Source organism: Stegastes partitus, unplaced genomic scaffold (assembly GCF_000690725.1).
Source record: "Stegastes partitus isolate 25-593 unplaced genomic scaffold, Stegastes_partitus-1.0.2 Scaffold586, whole genome shotgun sequence".
In the NCBI taxonomy this organism is placed as follows: Eukaryota; Metazoa; Chordata; class Actinopteri; family Pomacentridae; genus Stegastes; species Stegastes partitus.
In genome coordinates, this window is record NW_007578317.1 from 211,400 (window position 1) to 230,711 (window position 19,312).

Below are 19,312 nucleotides of genomic sequence, written 5' to 3' on the forward strand. Positions count from 1 at the left end.
TAAAGACTTGAAACACGCTGACATTTAAGACGAAGACAAGCGAAATTGACTTTTCACACTGTTAAATGTCAACATTTTTATCTTGACCAGATGACCTCTCTTGTGGATTTGCTCTCCTCAGCTTCCAGTAATGTCATTTTTGATATACAGATGCAGGGGGGGAGGGGGAGTAACAGAGGCAGAGAGAAGCTGACAGGTAAAATGCCAGACTTCAAGTTTCCGTGTACCTTGATGGGCGGCACCTCCGCGATCTTGCCGACATCCTGCAGAGACATGGGGACAAACCACACCGCTGCCTTGCTGGCCAACTTCTTGGCACCTGCAGTTACAAAGAAAAGGATGAAAAATGTCAGCGAGGAACTTTACAGCTTTCTTTCCACACAATAAACAGACAGAGTTTTGTGCCTGCAAACCAAGAAAGTTTTGACACATCTTTCAAATGAAGCAACAATGGAGCAAATGATTCTGAAATTGCTGTTGTCAAAACAGACACTTTTATTAATACCCCAGTAAAAGTCAATCCAGTTTTTAACAAACCCATTGGTGCTGCGTGAAGATTAGTATTTCTTCTGCAAACAAAGGAGCAGAAAACAAATGAGGACTTTGTTCGAAGACAATCGTCATTGTCTATTCGGAACACAAGCTCACATTGACTGAACTCGGTAAGTGCAAGATTTTGCATAATCCTGAACTGTCAGCATTTTTATGTTAAATGGATTAAATAGAAACGGCGAACCGCTCGTCAAACTCCGCACCATGTGAGAGGCTGTAGCATCTGCACTGCCTTCCTGCAGAAAGTTAAGAACCAGAAGATCAGAAGACCAAACTCACGTCTCATAGCAATCAGGCGGAGAGGTTGTCATAGTGATATCTGTTCTATTCTGCCCACACTTTTTCACTTAATTCGCTAACAGAGAGAGAGAGGGGCTATTTTGAGGTGGTGTTGTTATGGCACACGAGGGAGGCGCACAGATTAAAGACAGCGCGGGGCCAGCAGGTTGAAATGAAATCACCGTCTTAAAGTGTCAAGAGCTTTTACTTGTGGCTGCAACATCTGACTAACTTATTGGGTTTATATACATACCCATGAGGCTTATATTCAAATGTATTTATTAGATGTTAATTAAAGCACCGGTTTTTAATCTAGCAGATAATCTTTGCTATAATTGGTGCTTTGCGCGTATATTTTACGACCCTTAATACACAGTTATTTAAAATTGCATGAATGTGCGCTGCATCAACATGCCACTAAAGATAGGACGACTCATAAATAAAACAGCCCTTAATGAAAACGGAGAATTGTGTCGTTAATGTGAGCTCTGCGATCGTCGGCGAGCCAGCCGGAGACTTTGCACAAGGACAAGTGAAGTTAAGAGAAGAGAGTGGGAGTGGCGGCTTATGGCAGGCCACTCCAGGGAAATAACATTTGCATTTTACACCCGAGTTAAAACTGTGCAGACAGCCGGGCTTCGTTGCCATGCCGACTACGCTTCCCCTTCTCCTCCTCCTCTCATTGGCTCACGCCCTTGCCAGCAACCAGGAAGTTGCCCACAGGAGAAAGGGAGGCATATTTACATATCCTTGACTCTACCCAAGACCGAGTGACTCCGGTCTATTATTAGCTCCTGTTGGACCTTGTAAGTGAACTGTGTTTAGGATGGAGGGAGGAAGGGCAGCAATGGAAGAGGAAGAGAGAGAGAGAGAGAGAGACAAAGGGTGAAGCGCCAGAATGAACCAGCCGGGTAAGAACCGTTCCCAGTCCGACTGATGACCTTTTTGACCAGAATGGAACCAGGGAACCGGCTTTGAATTTGAAATCCCTCTGCATCGAATAAACACAATGTCAATATTTGACCATGTCATTGCCTGGACTGCACCCTTCACAGCATGTCCACTAAAACATCCCATATTCTTCCTCTTCATCCTTTCAATATCATGCATGTTAAGGCGAAACCAAATTAGAGGCAGACCTTGGAAATACAACAGTACAAATATTTATCTTTAGGTTTGAAATTCGTCTTCTTAGCAAGGAAAATTCTTGCAGTCACGTCATTATTACTGACAACTTGGCTTATTGTATGTGTTGGTGTCTATGTGACTATAAAGAACTGAATTCAGGCACAAAAGATGGCTCTCAGCTAGCAGAAGGGACAGCTGGCTTACTTAGTTAGGATTAATGAATTACTGAATAGGAAGATTTTGGCTACATCCACCGTGAACACAAGTTCCACAAATCTGCTCGCTCAAATTTCCACACTCTGTGGCACAATGCTCAATAAACTGACAGCACAGCGACTTTCAAGTTCATCTGGTGTCAGCCTCAGAAGAAGGGATGTAAAAGGGCACTGTGATGACAGCTGAGACAAATGGCACCAAGCAGTGGCAGGTATTTTTTTTTTTTTAAATTAATGGTGTTGTAGTAGAGGGAGACGGGCGTGTGACGGATATGCAGCGGTGCAGCGAATGCATTAGCATGCGCGACGTCGGCTGCAGGTGAGATGGAAGATATTAGACATCAGACAGCCCCACTGCAATTACCTGGCTGATTTAATGTAAGCAGCAATAAAGCAAACTGATATGAGCTCAATAACACTCTGTTAGAGGACAAACAAAAACAAAATTAATGTGACCGTTATTGTGTCGACCCCAAAAACATTTAACTTTGAGCTGAATACAGAACAAGATATAATCAGATGTGGACTACAAAACAAAGCAGCAGCTGTTGCTAAGCTGATTTAGACATACAGGCAAAACTGTCCTTTTTTTAACGACATGATAGGCAGCAGAATTCCCAAACACCGTGCTCTGTCATATGTAATTATAAATTAGAACATTTTTGGGTCCTGATTTGAGCATTCCCATGGGTGCTTAAGCGGGGGGAAAGTCCCTCCAGCACACTTAATGCCTCATCCAATCCCTTTAATCTAAGTTTGAGGCATCAATCATGACTTCATAGCATTCTTCTAAACTCCTAAATGTGCATTTTTGCCTCTGAAAGACTTTGAACAGTCTCAGTCTAAACTATCCGAATATCTTTGATCTCTTGTTGTCCCTTTCCTCCTCCTCCTCCTCCTCCTCCGTTCCTTTTTTCTCCAACCTCTTTTCCTCTCCGTTAACTTCGCCCTCATCCATTTCTTTCACCTCAAGCAGTTCACTTGATTTATTGCTGTCTTTTTATTCATTCACCCCTTTGCTCTCCCCCTTTATCTTCCACTCACTGTCCTTAATTCTTGCTCAGAGCAGGAAAAAAAAGCCCATGTTTTCTTTTCTCCTTCCTGAACAGCGTGTTCCGAGACAGTGCAGAGGGGATCGTTCTTGGTGCTTGATCCCCGTGATCAAAACCACAGATTTTCCATTGTGCTGAGCCAAGGCTCCATTACTTTTAACTACACTACAGGCCAGCTGTGAGATGTTACAGCCTGATAGGGAGAGACTAAAACAGGCCAGAGGCAGAGATTTTGGGACTGTGTTTTCTGAGTCAAAGGGGAATATCCAATCTTCAACTTAAACATTACTGAATATTCAAAGTGCTAAACACAGATCTGAGAGATCCGGCAGAGACAACAAGCTGCTCCAAGGTTGACAAACTCCAGAGGCATTTCTATCTAAGCAATTCTCTGTTTTAATAAACTAACCTTTACTCTGTAGTAGCGTCCTGTTGCAAACCTCAGATATGCCCTCATACTTTATTTTTACAGTGTTTGGTGAATTCTAAATCTTTTTCGGAGTCAATTTCTCAAATTCAAACACATAAAAATCCCACAACTCTTTTCTCCTGCTATGGATGCTAACAGTCACTACATACAATAAATAATTTGACTATTTAATACAAAGAAAAGCATTATCAGTTGGTTTTCAAGTTAATAAGCTGCAGAGCTTAACGGAAACCCAAAACAACACATTTCATTTGTGTGTGTGTGTATTTATGTTCATGCAGCACTCTCTCTGCATGTGCAGTTGTGTGACCTACCAGGATCATGACAGGAGCTGTCATGCTACAATATTTTAAGCCTCATTCCACAATGCATTGCTCTTAGCTCTGTCTATGCATGTGTGTGATGAAGGGGCACGCTCTGTGTATGCTGCAATTATGCAAATGTGTGCCTGAGTGTGCATGCAGTACAAGCAGGACCACCTCTGTGGGAATTGTGTGTTCCACGTATAGCTGAGCTCAAATACGTATATTTATATGTTGTTGTTTTTTTAAATCTGATTGTTATGTGCAGATCTTTGGGTGTGTGTGCACATGGAGTTTTCTGATTATGACTGTGTGCCATTTTCTAGGTACGTACGAGTATTTTCAGACATGTGAGTGCATATGTGGGTATATACAAATCTGTGTGCGCTGTGGTGTGTGTGCGTGTAGGTCTGACAGTGAGTGCGCATGTGTACGTTAGTACGCATGTGCAATCCCCCCAGCGGGGACAATCATCACGGCTCGTGCCCACAGTAGGCAGCCTTACCCTGGGGGTCTGTGAGTGAGGCCTGCCTGACGAGATGCTGCCTGACTGACTGTGGAACCTGGATGTTTGTCTCCTCCCCCAGCACACACACACACACACACACACACACACACACACACACTCAAACACGTGAAATAAACATAAATGCACAAGATAGGAACGTAATATACTGGGAGCGTGCACGTCTGCATATGCGCAAAGCTGCAAAAACATGCATGGCTGCACAAGCTGTGATGTACACAGTCGTGCAGAAAGACACACGTACCACATATTCATGTCTACAGCCAAACAGTATAATTCATTTTCTGTGTTTCTGTCCAAGCCATCCATCAATCTTATGCCTGGGAAAAGATCTGGTGAAGAATGTGTAAAACCGTGCCAGTCCTGCCTCGGTGTGAGACGTCTTTTAGCGAGAAGGGAACTGTGGGTGTTCACTGTGCATCTGTGTGGGTGTGAGAATGCGTAGGTGTGTGACTTCTTCTGTGTTGAATGTGTCAGCATATCAGGCTCTGTAAGCACACAGGTCATCCCTACACAACCGTGTGTGTGTGTGTGTGTGTGTGTGTGTGTGTGTGTGTGTGTGTGTGTGTGTGTGTGTGCGTGCATCAGTGTGTCGCGTACGTGCATGCGTCGTGTCGGAGCATGTGTGCAGGTACATCCACTTGGCATCCGTGTCTGACTGGGCCACAGTGTGTGAGACCTGATGCTAAGCCGACATGACAGAAGCAAATAATGTCTGCTCCCGTTATCTTCTCTTCCCCCTCGGCCCCGCAGGAACCTTTTAAAGGGCCAAACACTGATGAAAACACACACACACACACACCCATGCTCACACATGCATGTTTAAAATACACATGCGCCACGCAAACGCGCATTTGCAAAATTATGCATCTAAGTGCAAACAGACACACACACACACATCCTACTTCACCTTTTTCCACATTTATGAAACAAACCGTAACGTGTGCTTGACCGCAGCCGAGCACCTTCTAACGACGTTTGGACGAAAATAGATGCATAAAATCGCACATCCATATGTTTATTTGGACAGCAGCTGTGTCAGTTCAGATGCACACAAGTACACACCCATACATAAAGCATAAACTCACGTATGACCCACTTCCACTCGCTCTCCTTTTGATGTTACAGCTGATATATTTCAGATGTAGGAGCATAAACCGATTCGCTCACTCTACATAAATACCGTAAAATAATCTGTGTACAGTCTGCTTGTGTTTCAATTCAGTGTCTGTTTAGATGGTGTTGTTCGTTTTGCTGACAGATGTTGTTGTTAAATCTGATCATTTGGACTGTAATTTGAACAAATCCAATTACATATGTTAAGTTTGGCCCACACAGCCTCCGGGGAGACCTCTGCAGCAAAAGTTGGGTGTCCCGGAGGAGCTAACCTCCACGCCTGCTCTTAACACGAGCTGGATCTCTGCTCATCTACACTACACCCACACTGCCCTCACACTGAACCTACACTTGAGTCTTCAGAACTAAAGTTACTCTTTTTTTTTTGTTTGTTTTTTGTTCGTACTAGCACAATTTTGCACTTTTTCCCCTATTTAGACAGCTGGAACTGCTGGAAATTTTGCTAAATATTGAAACGAGTATGTGCTTTATGCCATTTCCGCATACAAAATCTGTGGACTTTTTGCTTCTAAAAGTGCAAATATCTTATATTTATGACATTTCTTGGCAAAGTATGGGTTTTACAAGGCTAACTTTATTTAAAGCATTGTTTTCTACGACTATAAAAATAAACAGAATCGAGGAATATAGCCTGGATTCCACGTTATTAAAAATGTACTGAATCATAAATCCTGTAACGTTGCATCGAGCCAAACAGCGCCCCGAGTGTTTTCCTTCTGTGAGCTCTCCTTCCTGATTTGGCCTCTTCGGGGGTCCTTCCTGACAGACCGCGTACTGTAGCGGGGTTGTCCGCGCTGATGCCTGCATGTATGTACGCTGCTCTCCACCTGTCATCTCATATCTCTGCCTCCGCCTCCGTCAACCTGCTTCCAGCCCAGCAACCAGCCAACCAACCAGTACAAGCCTGTTGCTAGGGCAACGGCTGTCTAGGGGATACTTCTTTTGTTTCTCACACCTCCTTTCCCTCATCCTTCTTTCTATCTTTTCCCTACTCTCACTTATTTTTTCCTCTTTCGTTGCCTTTGCTATCTCTTTGGCCATCAGTGTGACAGTCGGCTTGTCTCCGTCGATCCGTCTTGTTCCCGTTTTGTCTCCCCGTTTCTCTCGTTTAGTCTCCTTGATTTCATCCTGACAAGTAATTATTCTAAAAAAAAATAAGCAGAGACCCTTGGGATTTGTACTTTATGCCAAATAAGTGCACCGATTATATATTGTGAGTGTCTATACGTGTATTAATAGGGTGTAGAAGTATCCCACTTTTATATGAATTCAAGTAGTTACAGTACAGTCAGCACTTGTTTGTAACAGTCTGTGCATCACCGGTCCCACTGGCATTTAAAGGTTCAGAGATCAGTCCATTGTGGTCTCCATCTTTACTCAAGAGACTGTGTGTGTGCAGACGTAGCCTGCATATGTATACAGTGTGTGCGTGCACAGAGCACACATTAAATATGCACCAGTCTTAATAATAAACAAGAGTCACAGACTGCATCGCCTGGCAAATACTCTAAAACTAGAAACCAACATGGCTCGTACTTTCTAGTCCCCTGTCACAGCACATAAGGCAGCACCTCATGAAAGCACAGTTTTATTTTTCAAGCTCCTAAGAGCATCGTTGCTTGTTGTGTGCTGCCCTCCACTGATCAAACAGCAAAATGTCACACTGGAGGTTATGCTTTTCCTCAAAATTTAGATATAATTATCGCTTCTAAACAGCTGACCAAACACGCAAACAAATGACAGGAGGAAAGTAGGTCAGAGTAAAAATATCTGTTGAAAATTCTCAGTTACAGAGAGCGACAAAATTAGAACAATGATTCCATTTATAAAAGAGTTTCCAAGCCAACTACATCAGTTAATTTAGATTTAGCTCTGTCTCTGATTTAGAGATTTAGATTTAGATAAGATTTAGGGGACAATCTGCAGCCAAAACAAATGTAATAAAAGTTAACAAGAAACTATGAGTGCATGTAGCATTTAGCTGTCTCTGTATACACAATGTAGGGCTGCACGGTGGATCGGTGGTCAGCACCGACGCCTCACAGCTAAAAGATCTTCAGTTCACGATGTGGACACCTGGGATCTTTCTGTGTGGAGTTTGCATGTTCTCTCCGGGTTCTCCGACTTCCTCCCGAAATCCAAAATTAATTGGTGATTCTAAATTGTCCACAGGTGTGAATGTGAGTGTGCTTGGTTGTCTGTCTCTAAGTGTAGCCCTGTGATAGACTGGTGACCTGTCCAGGGTGTCCCCTGCTTTCACCCTGAGTCAGCTGGGATAGACTTCAGCAACCCTAGTGAGGATTAAGCGGTGTGTAGATGATGGATGGATGCATACACAAAGTAGATAAAGAACAGGTGTAATTAATGAGGACATGATGTTTGGTGCAGCAGGCTGTGAAATGTGATGCAAATTTGATCTTGTTCAAGTAACAGCAGAATTAAAAGATGAAAAGAAACTCATACCAGTATCAGTGTTGGAAAGAAACACAGTGCACTGCGTTCCTGTTTGTATCTTGTTTTTGTTGTTGTTTTTTGTGTAAGGCAACTTTAAGTTTCTTTTAAGTTTTTAAGTTAGCCGACTGTTGGACCTTTCACCTGCTGGGATATTTGATTAAGATGCTAATTAAACAAAACCTCTAAAGATTCATCAGTTCCATGCTCTCCAACATTAGAATTTTATGCTTTTTTCTGTTTTCTATTATTGAAAATTGAATCTTTTGGGACTTGCACTGGTGATTAAACACAACATAGATCTCACCTGATGAGCAGTGGCACTTCATGTATACAATTATTAACCAATAAATCGGGAAAAACAGCCGTTACGTATTATTTAATAATAAAATAGTCGCTAGTTGCAGCCCTGATAGCAAGCGTTGCATATGTGTGTGTGTGTGTGTGTGTGTGTGTGTGTGTCTGCATGTCTGTCTTCCTGTTTTTTAGATACCTGTGTACTCGAATGCTTGTCATTCTTTCAGTCCTTGTTTTGCAGTGGTGCGGGTGACAATGAGGCTAAAGGTGAACAGTGCTGCACAATGAGGCAACAGGTTCAAACCAAATCATCCAACAAAGCAAAAATCCATCAAGACTGTTAAATTTTATCATCTTGTAACCAGAGGTGTCACAGAATTATGAATGTAACCTCTGTAACCAATGGCAGAATCTGAATCGTTTGCTTTAAATTCCATTTCAGGTCATCACTCATTCAAACATGTTGTCAAACTGTTCAAGGAGTAGCTGGACTTCACATCATAGCATGAATCTGTTCAACAAGTAGCTGTGAATGTCAGAGTGAGTCACCTGTGAGGATGTTCTCAGCCATGACCTTGACCTGGACCTCTATCGAGTGCTTGGAGGTGTAAGAGATGTCAGCGGTGACGCTGGCGACTTCGCCAACGAACACGGGGGCCAGAAAATCTGTCTTCTCCACCCGGACCAGCGCCGCCAAACAGCGTTCCTGTAGGAAAAAGAACAGCAAAGCTAAAGCTCGTGCAAACATAAATACATTCACAATGCTAAGCAGTAAACTGCTTTTTAAGATGCCATTAAAGAAACAATGTTATGAATGCAACAGCACCGGCAATTCTGCTCTAAATAATCAGCTGAGTCACTGGTTTAAACCCTCTGAACCCCAAAATGAAACCGTTTGTCAGAAAACTGTAAAAACAGAACAAATATTTTCAACTTTCCAACTTAAACTATTCATCTGTGAGAAAACTTAACGAAATCTAATGTACCAAAAAGCATTTGTACGAAACAGATCCTGTAAAAAAACTAATAATTCAGAGAGACTTCAGTTGAACAGAGCAGATAGGAGACAAGTTAGAGAAACTGAGTGGAAAAATACAACATATTTGACCAATAAAATAAATGCAGCATGATTCAAAAACAGCACAGAGGACCAAGTTGTTAGAAAGTAGTTGGACGATACATGCAGCACGATGAAATATGTTTCCAGAGTTGATGTGCAGAGAAGTGTAAAAAAACACCAAATTAGTAGATGTTACAAAAATGCAAATCTTCTGTTTTTGTTTCTTGTACAATACATGATAATAATACTTACTGTGCCATGGAAATGTATCTAAGCTGCTCAGTCCAACTAACAACACTATGATGTGTAATTAAAGGCAAGAAAAGCATTAAAGTCAGTGCCAGACAATGTAAAGCATTGGCTGGGTGGCTTAAATAATGGAATAATGTTTTAGAAATCTTTAGCAATTTTGATAAAATGACATCTTTCACTTTCATCATGTTTCAAATCCATTAAACGGAAGCTAGTTAAAGACATCTGTGGAATCCTGATCTTAGCATCTGTAGTGCACCACCACGGCGCCGATACTCAGAAAGGTTTAAAGGTACCGTGATGTCTCAAGAAGATAAATATGTTGCACACTTGAAATATGCAAAACTTTTGCAAACAAGGTAAAAAAAAAATGTCAGAATGATGACACGACACCCGAGTAACACACAGCGTGATTATAATGAGCTGCTTCTTTTGTAACTCTCTTTTTCTTGGTTAATAACAGGTTTTGCTGTGTGATACACCCTGATGGAGTAACTGTTCACAACTATTCACAAGTTGCACTTCAAAATCAGTGAATCACAGGATGAAATCTTGCCAACCCAGATTTATTGGATGGAATTAGCGTAAAGGGAGGTTATGGATAAAACGTGTGACAGTACCAATGACTGGAAACTTCTGCCTGCATGTACCTGTACTAAAACTAATCTGAACTCAATTTGACTTTAATGTTTACGTGAGTTTTATTCTTTATTGAAAATGTAAGGCCTTTTCATGAAGCTCTGTAGTATGCAACACATTCAGGAAGTGCCTTATCTGAACAGCGACCTTCAAGGCATCAGCAGAATATGATGAGAATGTCACAGCAGGTGAGACGACAACTGAATGAGGAGGAAACCAAAAGTCGGCTAAAGTTCACCAGGTGAAAAGTAAATAATCAAGATGATGAGCGAGAAAACAAATCTGGACCTGGAAACTGTAAAAATAATTCAGCCATGCAGTTTGAAAATAAGAGATTTAAAAGATGTTGGATATTTTAGGTAAACAAGTTGAACTCAGGAACTTTGTGATGGTTTACAGATTTTTAAGACGACCGTCCTCCCCAAAAAAAGAAAAAAAAAATCAGCTATGGTCATATTGCTTCTTTTTTTATTGCTTTTTGTGCTTAGTATAAGTAAAATTATGATTTTTCTCTCAAGGATGTGTGTCTAAGTTTATAATGACTACACTGGTAACTTCTACACTATTTATATTTTAGTCTGTTTGTTCAAGCGTTAAAAACTAAAATTGAATCCTGTGAACCCCCAACCGTGCTGGCTGGTTTCAAAGGCATATTTATAAAAATCGCTAAAATTAAACTATTCATCAGAACCAGAAACTGGAAAAAAAATAGAAGAAAAAAATCATCTTAGGATTTACAATTTTTGAAGGGTAGTTGGAATAATTACTTGTGGCGCATCGTTCCATCAAGAAAAATAACCAAATGCAAGCCTAAAATCAAAATAGTTCATCAAAATCACTCAACTCTACACGTCTAATGTAAAAATGTACCATCCCAACTGCTTTAAATCTATTAAATGGAAGTGCAAAGCTAGTCAAAGTAACAGCAGTGGGTGGAATCTTGACCTTAGCGTCTGCAGTGTGACACCATGGAGTCGATTATAGACGAGTTTAAAGGTACCATGATGTCTGTAAAAGACAAATATGTTGCAGTCAGATTCATTAAATCACAGGATGAAATCTTGCTGACTCAAACTCAGAACTTAGCTCTTTTATTTGACAGTATTAGGGGAGAGAACATACTCCTACTAAAACTAATACGAACTCACTGACTTTATTGTTTTCCATAATTTTTATTATTTATTGAAAAACTGAATACGTCCTCATAAAGCAGAGGTTGACTGTCGTTTGTAGCAGCACGTCCAGGAAGGGTTTTGTCTTAATGTCTTATCTGAGCACTGAAACACAGGACATCAGCAGAATATGATGAGAATGTCACAGCAGGTGAGATGACAACTGAATCAGGAGGAATTCAAAAGTCGGCTAAAGTTCGCCAGGTGAAAAGCAAAATCAAGAGGGTGAGCGAGAAAACAAATCTGGGTGAGGCAACAGTGAACATAAATTACTTCAGCCATGCAGTTTAAGAGATTCATAAGATAAAACGTACTCGAAGTAAACAAGGTGAACTGAGGAACTGTGTCATAGTTGACATATTTCTACGACAACTTCCTCAAATTAAGGACATCAATTGTGTTTCTATTGTTTTTTAATATTTATTAAAGAAATAGTTCACATGAGTAGGGGTATAATTTCTTCCTCTGTGTGTTTCAGTACATTTACTGTACACGATTTAAAACATTATATTTTAGTCTGTTTGTTCAGGTGTTGAAATGAAGCCTCTCTGTATCCATAAATCCTCAATCTAAGCTTAAGATCATGATATTTTTACATTTTTACTACATTTACTCTAATCAAGTTCTGCAAAAATGTAAACATTTTGCACACATTGCCACAACCTTGAAGCCATGATTGACTCATCTGTGACTAACAATCGTGACCAAAATTGAGAGTTTTTAGATGAACTGCAGGCCGTGTTCACACAGAGCTGACAGGTATGGAAACAAAATAAAAATATAAATAGTAAAATGCACATAGCGAATAGAAGCCCCACTGGATTATTCTGGGAAAAAATGTTGATTACAGGGTTTGTCAATTCTTTTGTAGTTTTTTTTTTTATAATTCATGTTATTATTGCACAAAATGCATGTATGACTTCTCTCTCCTCCTCGCCGTGGACGTGATGTTTCCATAGAAATGCAGGACTTCATATTACAGTGAAAAATGATCCTACAGAGAGTAAAATGTAACAGGAACAAAAACAAAAACCAGAAGCTGCTTTGGGTTCAGAGAGTTAAAACAGTGACTGTGGTTGTTGTCTCTCACCCCGTTCTGGTTGTTGCAGTGCCGCGTGGCAACGATGCATCCGGCCTCCTCGATCATCTTGAAGATGTTCCCGCCGTGGACGTTTCCCGCGATATTGGCATCGTCTGGCCGCATAAGCCTACGGGAAAGAGAAAACACGTCAGCATGACAGTGGATCTGATGGTGGGGCTACAGAACATGTGGCTTCTTGTCTTGTTACCATATGTTGAGTTATAAGGGTTTCTGGTGTTGTATTGTGAGAAAAAAATAAAAACACAACCAAATAATAAACACAAAAGGTGACTGGTAGCAATAAAATCTAATTTTGCACTTTAATACCCATTTTTGAAAACGCCAAACAACTGAAGCCGCCTACAGCTGTGGAGTGCTAATGAACAAAATGTGCACATGGTGGTGTGTTTCAATTCATATCACTCAGCATAAGCACATTTCAACTCATTTCTGTGCCAGCCAGCTGATACTTCCTTGTAACCGGCTTTAAAGTATGTAAAATCTTATCTCTAAAACACAACCCGGAGAAAACAATCTAAACTATTTGTTGACAAAAGGCTCAGAGAACTATTTGGGAACATATTTGCTGTGATGTTCTTCTAGATACTTACTCAAGCACAAATCCGACAGGCTGCATATCTGGATGTACACATACAGTATCTACAGACGGTGTCTTCATCATTGACGGTGCACCGTGCTGTCATGTGCATCAGAAGAGTCCAATTCTTCAGTTAAAAACTAGTCTTACCAGTTACAATCTACAATCTTTGTTACATGCTTGGAGGTCACAAAGACTCAAGTGTCAACCACAAAAATGACGGCACTGAGGTCTGACTAGTCTGATGGTTAATATTCACAGTTAAGAGTACTGAATAAAAAGCAAGAAAAACCACATTTTGACAGCATTAGTAATCTTTTTTTTTCCCCTCTAGGAGGGTGACTGCATGCTTAGAGATGTTTATTAGTCATGTTTATGGCTATGACAAAAAAAATCCCCATCTAAAGATAACAACTCATGTGACATAATGTTTTAATGTAACAGAAAAAAAGAAGGATGTCTTCCAGAAACCTTCCTTTAGATCTGTGGGAAATTATACGACAGCACCGTCAAATAGATCAAGAACAGAGCAGCAGCACGACAAGACAAAAAGTTTGATTTATAATGTAGAGTAACTGCAGGATGAGCGACGCCTGTACGTTTAATGCAGTTCAACACAAGAGCACTGCAATAAATACTGTGTTTACTTTGATTATTTTCTTAGCCGCTAAACTAAAAGAGCATCCTAATGTTTGCATAATATATAAAACAACACTCATTATATATTGAAATGCATAACAACAGCACCATCATCAGACAAAGACATCAATTAGCATCTTTAAAGGGCTAAACCCAATATTTTAGTACAGTAATTGGAGTATTGGAGGTATTTTTAGGATTAACAACTGTATGTGAGGGAAAGAGAAACGAGGAGAGTCAGACACAGCATCCTCCATCTTTATGAGGAAAAAAATTACAGCTTTAGATGTTCAGAGTCTTCAGCCTACAACCAAGACTTATGGTTAGAATTAGGTCGAGATGAGGTTTAGGGTTGGGATTAGACAGTTAGTTGAGGGCTTGTGTCAATGAGCGTCCACAGAAAGACAGAAGAAGGTCAGATGTGTGCGCACGCCAGAAATAAAGTACCTGCTGAGTTGATATCTGGAGCCGTGCTGAGCTCCAGCATCCCCACCTTCCCTGACATCTCTGCTGACTTGCTCATTTTGACTAGGCTGCCATTTCTGCACCGCCGCTGCCTTCTTATCCACTTCATCCGCTGCCTTGCTGATCCGAGGCCTAAAGCAACGCATCTTTACACACTGCTGATACCCAGTCTTACAGTCTAACCTGCTCGATGATCACTGCAATCATAATTTCTGATATTTTGGGCTCCTTATATTGCTGCTGGGAGTGATGTCACGCTGTGTTGACACTGACCCCGCCTTACATGTCATGACTGGCCAAACTGGATCGCAGCACGCCCACTGATACACAAGATAGACACCAAGATTTGTGTGTCACAGCTGAGAAAGACAAACCTCAGACAGTGACATATTTGCCTGGTGACGCATGAGGAGCACCGCTTCAGAGTTAAACAATGTTCTTCAGATGGAATGTGCACTTTAGCTCAGAAACTGTTGACCTTAATTGCTTCCTTTCTCTATCGGAAACACCTGTGTCAACAACAAACTGGTTCCAAAGGCATAAAAAGCTACTAAAAAAATCCAGTAAAGACAGGAACTGAAAGAAGAACAGCTTTACAAACCGTGAGAATTTTGATGAACTGCTGCGTAACAGCTAACGACTCCAGCGTTGTCTAGATCAAACTTTGCATAATCATTCGTTTCTTACAACACGCTGCTTCCAGGTGAGTTATGCAGAATGTGCAGCTGCCTCACAGTCCACCACGTTTAGCTCCTTTGCTAACTCTAAAGCCACGAGAAAAACACACCAAATGGTCCACTGTTGGATGCAAGACTGAGCACAAGAGTCTTCATGCACTCCCAGCATGTGTAGAACTGAAGATCCAGCTGAGGACTCGTATTTTTTGATGGCAATGTCACCACAACAACAGAAAAATCCTTAGTGGTCAGAGCCATGCGGAAATGCTCAGAGACATTCAGAGACGGTGGAAACCTTAAGAGCAATATAAGGTGTGTCTGAAAAGTTCCAGTACTGGTGTCACAAAGGATATATTTCAAACTACCAGTTTTCCCCTTCAGACGATCAACCAGCACGTCTACAAAGAAATCCTGCGGCGTTTGTTTCGTTCAGGAGACGAGAGTTGATGCAGGACAAGTCGTGGCTGCGTCACCATGACAACGTGCCTGCTCACAATACCCTGAGCATCCCACGGTTACCGGCTGAGAAGAACATCGCCGTGCAGGAGCAACCTTCCTACTCACCCCACCTGGCTCTGTGGGATTTTTTTCATCTTCCCCAAGCTCAAGGGGGTCATCAAGGGGACCCGTTTTGAAGACGTGGACGACATCAAGATGGCTGTGACGACTGAGCTGTGGAGGATCCCGGAAGAATCTTTCCAGGAGTGTATGGTGGCAGAGAAGGCTGGGAAAGCGTGTTAGACTCCAGGGGGATTACTTCAAAGGGGAAAAATGTACTTTGTATTTGAAATATATCCTTTGTGGTACCAGTTCTGGAACTTTTCTGACACACCTTATATGATACCAGTCAGCGCAATCAAAACTCTATTTGCTTCTCTCCCCTCTCTGTGCTCACATATACTGAATTTAAATGCAGCTTAAGTCCCAATAAAACCTTTCTCATTTACATATTTTCTATTTCTGTTGTCGGACAATGGGACGAGTATGAAACCGCTATACTACTGATTTCATAACTGCACCACTGTCTCATAAACTCACCAAACACCTGAGCTAAAAACAACGGCTGTGCTGTGAATTCAGCTCCACTCTGACAATTACAGACACAGAGAGTCTTCTTCCTTTAGGGGTGTGTGGACAGCAGCAGTTAAGTTGCATTTAAAGCTACAGACACTGAAACAGCCCGTTAAGAACAGCTCTAACACCAGATGTTATGGTAAATTAACCTTCTTTGCAGTATTTTAGGTTGAAATTTGTAAAGGCATATTTTAGGAACACATGGGATTTTCATTAATTTGCTGAAAAGGGGACACAGGACCTTTAATATCCCGCTAACGTTCACCCTCCTGGTGTGGATGATGCAGTTGATGGATCGACTCTAATATTTGAAGTGTAGCACAACAGTTCTTTGATGGAAACCTCTCAGGATCACCATGACAGGAATGTATCTTGTATGGGGAGTTAAAAGTATGTATTGATTTAGATTAATAGAGGTGGAAGAGAAAGAAACTAGTCTAGAAAATATGTTGGTTATATTTAGATACATTATATCTCTAGATACAAAGTTGTAGCATCCACATACTACACCCCTTTGTCACATTAAATATTGATTAGAATTAGTGCCATCTGGAGCAGTTACACCAATAAAATAAAGCTTAGAAGTCAATAAAAGGCGTTGTATTAGCATGAACAAACGCATGAATCATAACACTGGTCTACACTCATTTTGGTGTCAAAGTTTTTTGAGCTGATTTTGGACAGTTGCAATGTGCTGAATCCAAATTTTACATTGATTTTGCTCAATGAGGTCAAAATTTTGATTTGATGAAACATGCAATTGACTTGTATTTACCTTTACAAATGTTTACTCTCATCAACTTTTGGATCATTTAGCTCATGAAAAGGATTAGAAAGTGAAATTTTTCCTCGAAAATCCGATTTCATATGAGAAATGCTCAAAAAAATCAATCGCTAATATCAAAAAATTTAATCGATTTAGTGGCAAAATTGATTTTTTAAAATCGAGCTGGCATAAAAACCTGACCTGATACAGAAAAGCAGATGTCATGTTTGGATTCAGCGTTGCAAAAATGTTCTAAATCAGTTAGAAAATCCTGGACACCTTCAAAAAAAAAAACGTTTTTTTGTAACCCAGTGTTATCAAATCTTCCTGCTGCCAAAAAAAAATTAACTTTTACCTGTATTGAGAAACAAAGTGACGAAAACGGCAAACGAGCTTCAGAAAATCATATCTTGGTGGCATTTCTCTCCCGAGCACCGACAACAGGAACACGGCAAAGCTCTGGCAGATGTGGAGGAGATTTATGCTTCACAAACAAGGGTTGGACTGTGTTTTATATTTTATCTAGACAGTCTTTCATTTCTAGGATCGGCAGGCATTTGTCAAACACACTCCCAACTCCATCCCACAAATGCATAGCCATATGTTTGCACTGAAGGATACACACAACGGATCTTATCTCACCTCGAGCACTCCACAAAGAGACCTTTTGAAATGTAGTTTCTAAAAACTAAAAAAAAAAGTTAAGCAATCTGAGGTTTGATGACAAAGAGAAAAGCAGGGTTACACCCCAGAATCGTTTAGTAGGAGTAATGAAGTTACGTTCAAAGTCAGATGTTTGAAAATGTACTCTAAAACTACAGATTTTTCAGGGCTCATGTGTGATAAAATGATTTCCAGTACGCCTGTTCTGCATATCAGTAAAAAACACGTTGATGAAATCCCCAGAAAAGAAGGAAAGAAATCACAAAAGTAAACTTGTGAACCTAAACTACACTTTTAAAAAATCACTAAAGTTGATTTAGGAGACAAAACTGCCACAAAGAAGGAGGTGTAGATCAATATTAGGGTTTTTGGTCAGTGGTTCTAATGTTGCTTGTCAGAGTGCATCCTGCAGTGACTTAACTGTTCGGATGTTTAAATGTGCAGCCAAGTGAAAAAGTGTCAGATGGAAACGGGAAGAGGAAATCTTGGGGGAGCTATAAAAAAAAATAAATGAAAAAAAAAGTTTTGTAGGTGTGTAATTAGTGTTTTGCTGAAGAAACTACAGGAGTTTAGAAAGTCTTAACTTGTCAGATGTAACGTACCAAAGCAGAGTGCTGTCGGGTTAAAAGAACATTGCACGCCCCAATTCCCTGTAAAAATGGCTTCTCATTGCATTCCTCATATTTTGAGCTCATAATTGCTGTTTTGTAATATTTTGCTTTTTCATTTGCGCATATAATTACTTAATCCAGGGAGTGGAGTTAAACAGGGGATTAAGAGATGAGCATGTGATGTCTCAAACCTTCAAAGTAGCCTCAGTATCGCAGCTACCAAACAAACTAAACACTGACTAAGAGATGACGCAGCAGCCACTGAAATAGCCCTTTATATACAAATTTACTGACAAGCTCTTAATATTTACATATACTCACCATTACCTGTTTATACAGTACTGTTTGAAAGGAAGGTAAAGGTCACTGTGTGAAATTCTTCTCTGGCACAGATAAGGAAGGTTCAAGGAAGTGGGTACAGTCAGCATCTTATCATGTCAGAGATCCCAGCACACGACGACCAGCACAAAGCAAAACGTCCAGTCCAGTCAAACACTTTCTGATAAGACTTGATGTGGAGCTGAAGTCTGCCAACATCTCACTGCATGATCCCAGGAATATGAAACCTTCATACACTACACTACACACTGCTGTGACCTGGTGGCTCACATTTCGGCCCTCGAAATTTTTGAAAGGTGAGTCAAGTCTCACACCAAATCGTTTAATACCTACATTTGTCCACAGCGCAAAACGTAGGCATTTGACAATAAGGGCTCTGAAATAGTAGCACGGCTACGTTTCATTTTCCTCGTAATTTCTACGGGCATGCTTTAGGTCACATGACTGCCGAGTGTTTCCCCGGCATGAACAAAAAACATGGCGGATATCCCTTCTATTTTCGATGGAAATTGCTATATTTTAAGATAGATTGTGGCCTTAGCTTCGTTTTGCTAACTTTTCTAGCGACAAATGTACATTTTATTTTCACACTATCTATTCGGTTTATGTACATGATTCGGAGTTTTTAGTTTCTTTGTACATTCTTTTAGTTCTCTAAACAAAACTGTAGGAAAACTACGTTTTTTGCTATTGTTACAGTGGCTGCTAAAGACGCTATTAACAACGAACCAGAAAGAAGTTGATGTTGCGTCACGTTGCTCAAACTAGTTACGTTATTGATTTATTGATTTATTTAGCTAAGACAACCCTGTTAGTATTAGGGTGAAGCCTCACCGTAGACCCGGAAGTGTGTGTTTGGTGGTTGGCATCCAACGTTCAGGTACATTACCACTGCCTACTGTACACA

The 19,312-nt window shown here is 40.7% G+C and overlaps 1 protein-coding gene across 1 annotated transcript in view; it reads right to left on the minus strand.

The window, feature by feature from the left end:
• The window catches only part of acot7 (acyl-CoA thioesterase 7), a 63,266-nt gene that overhangs the window by 41,606 nt on the left and 2,348 nt on the right, over positions 1–19,312 (minus strand). Inside the window, exons 2-4 of the mRNA XM_008288981.1 lie at positions 12,583–12,700; positions 8,919–9,075; positions 228–319 (exon numbers count right to left, since the gene is read on the minus strand). Of these exons, the coding sequence (XP_008287203.1) occupies positions 228–319; positions 8,919–9,075; positions 12,583–12,700 (367 nt within the window). The remainder of the gene's footprint in view (positions 1–227; positions 320–8,918; positions 9,076–12,582; positions 12,701–19,312) is intronic.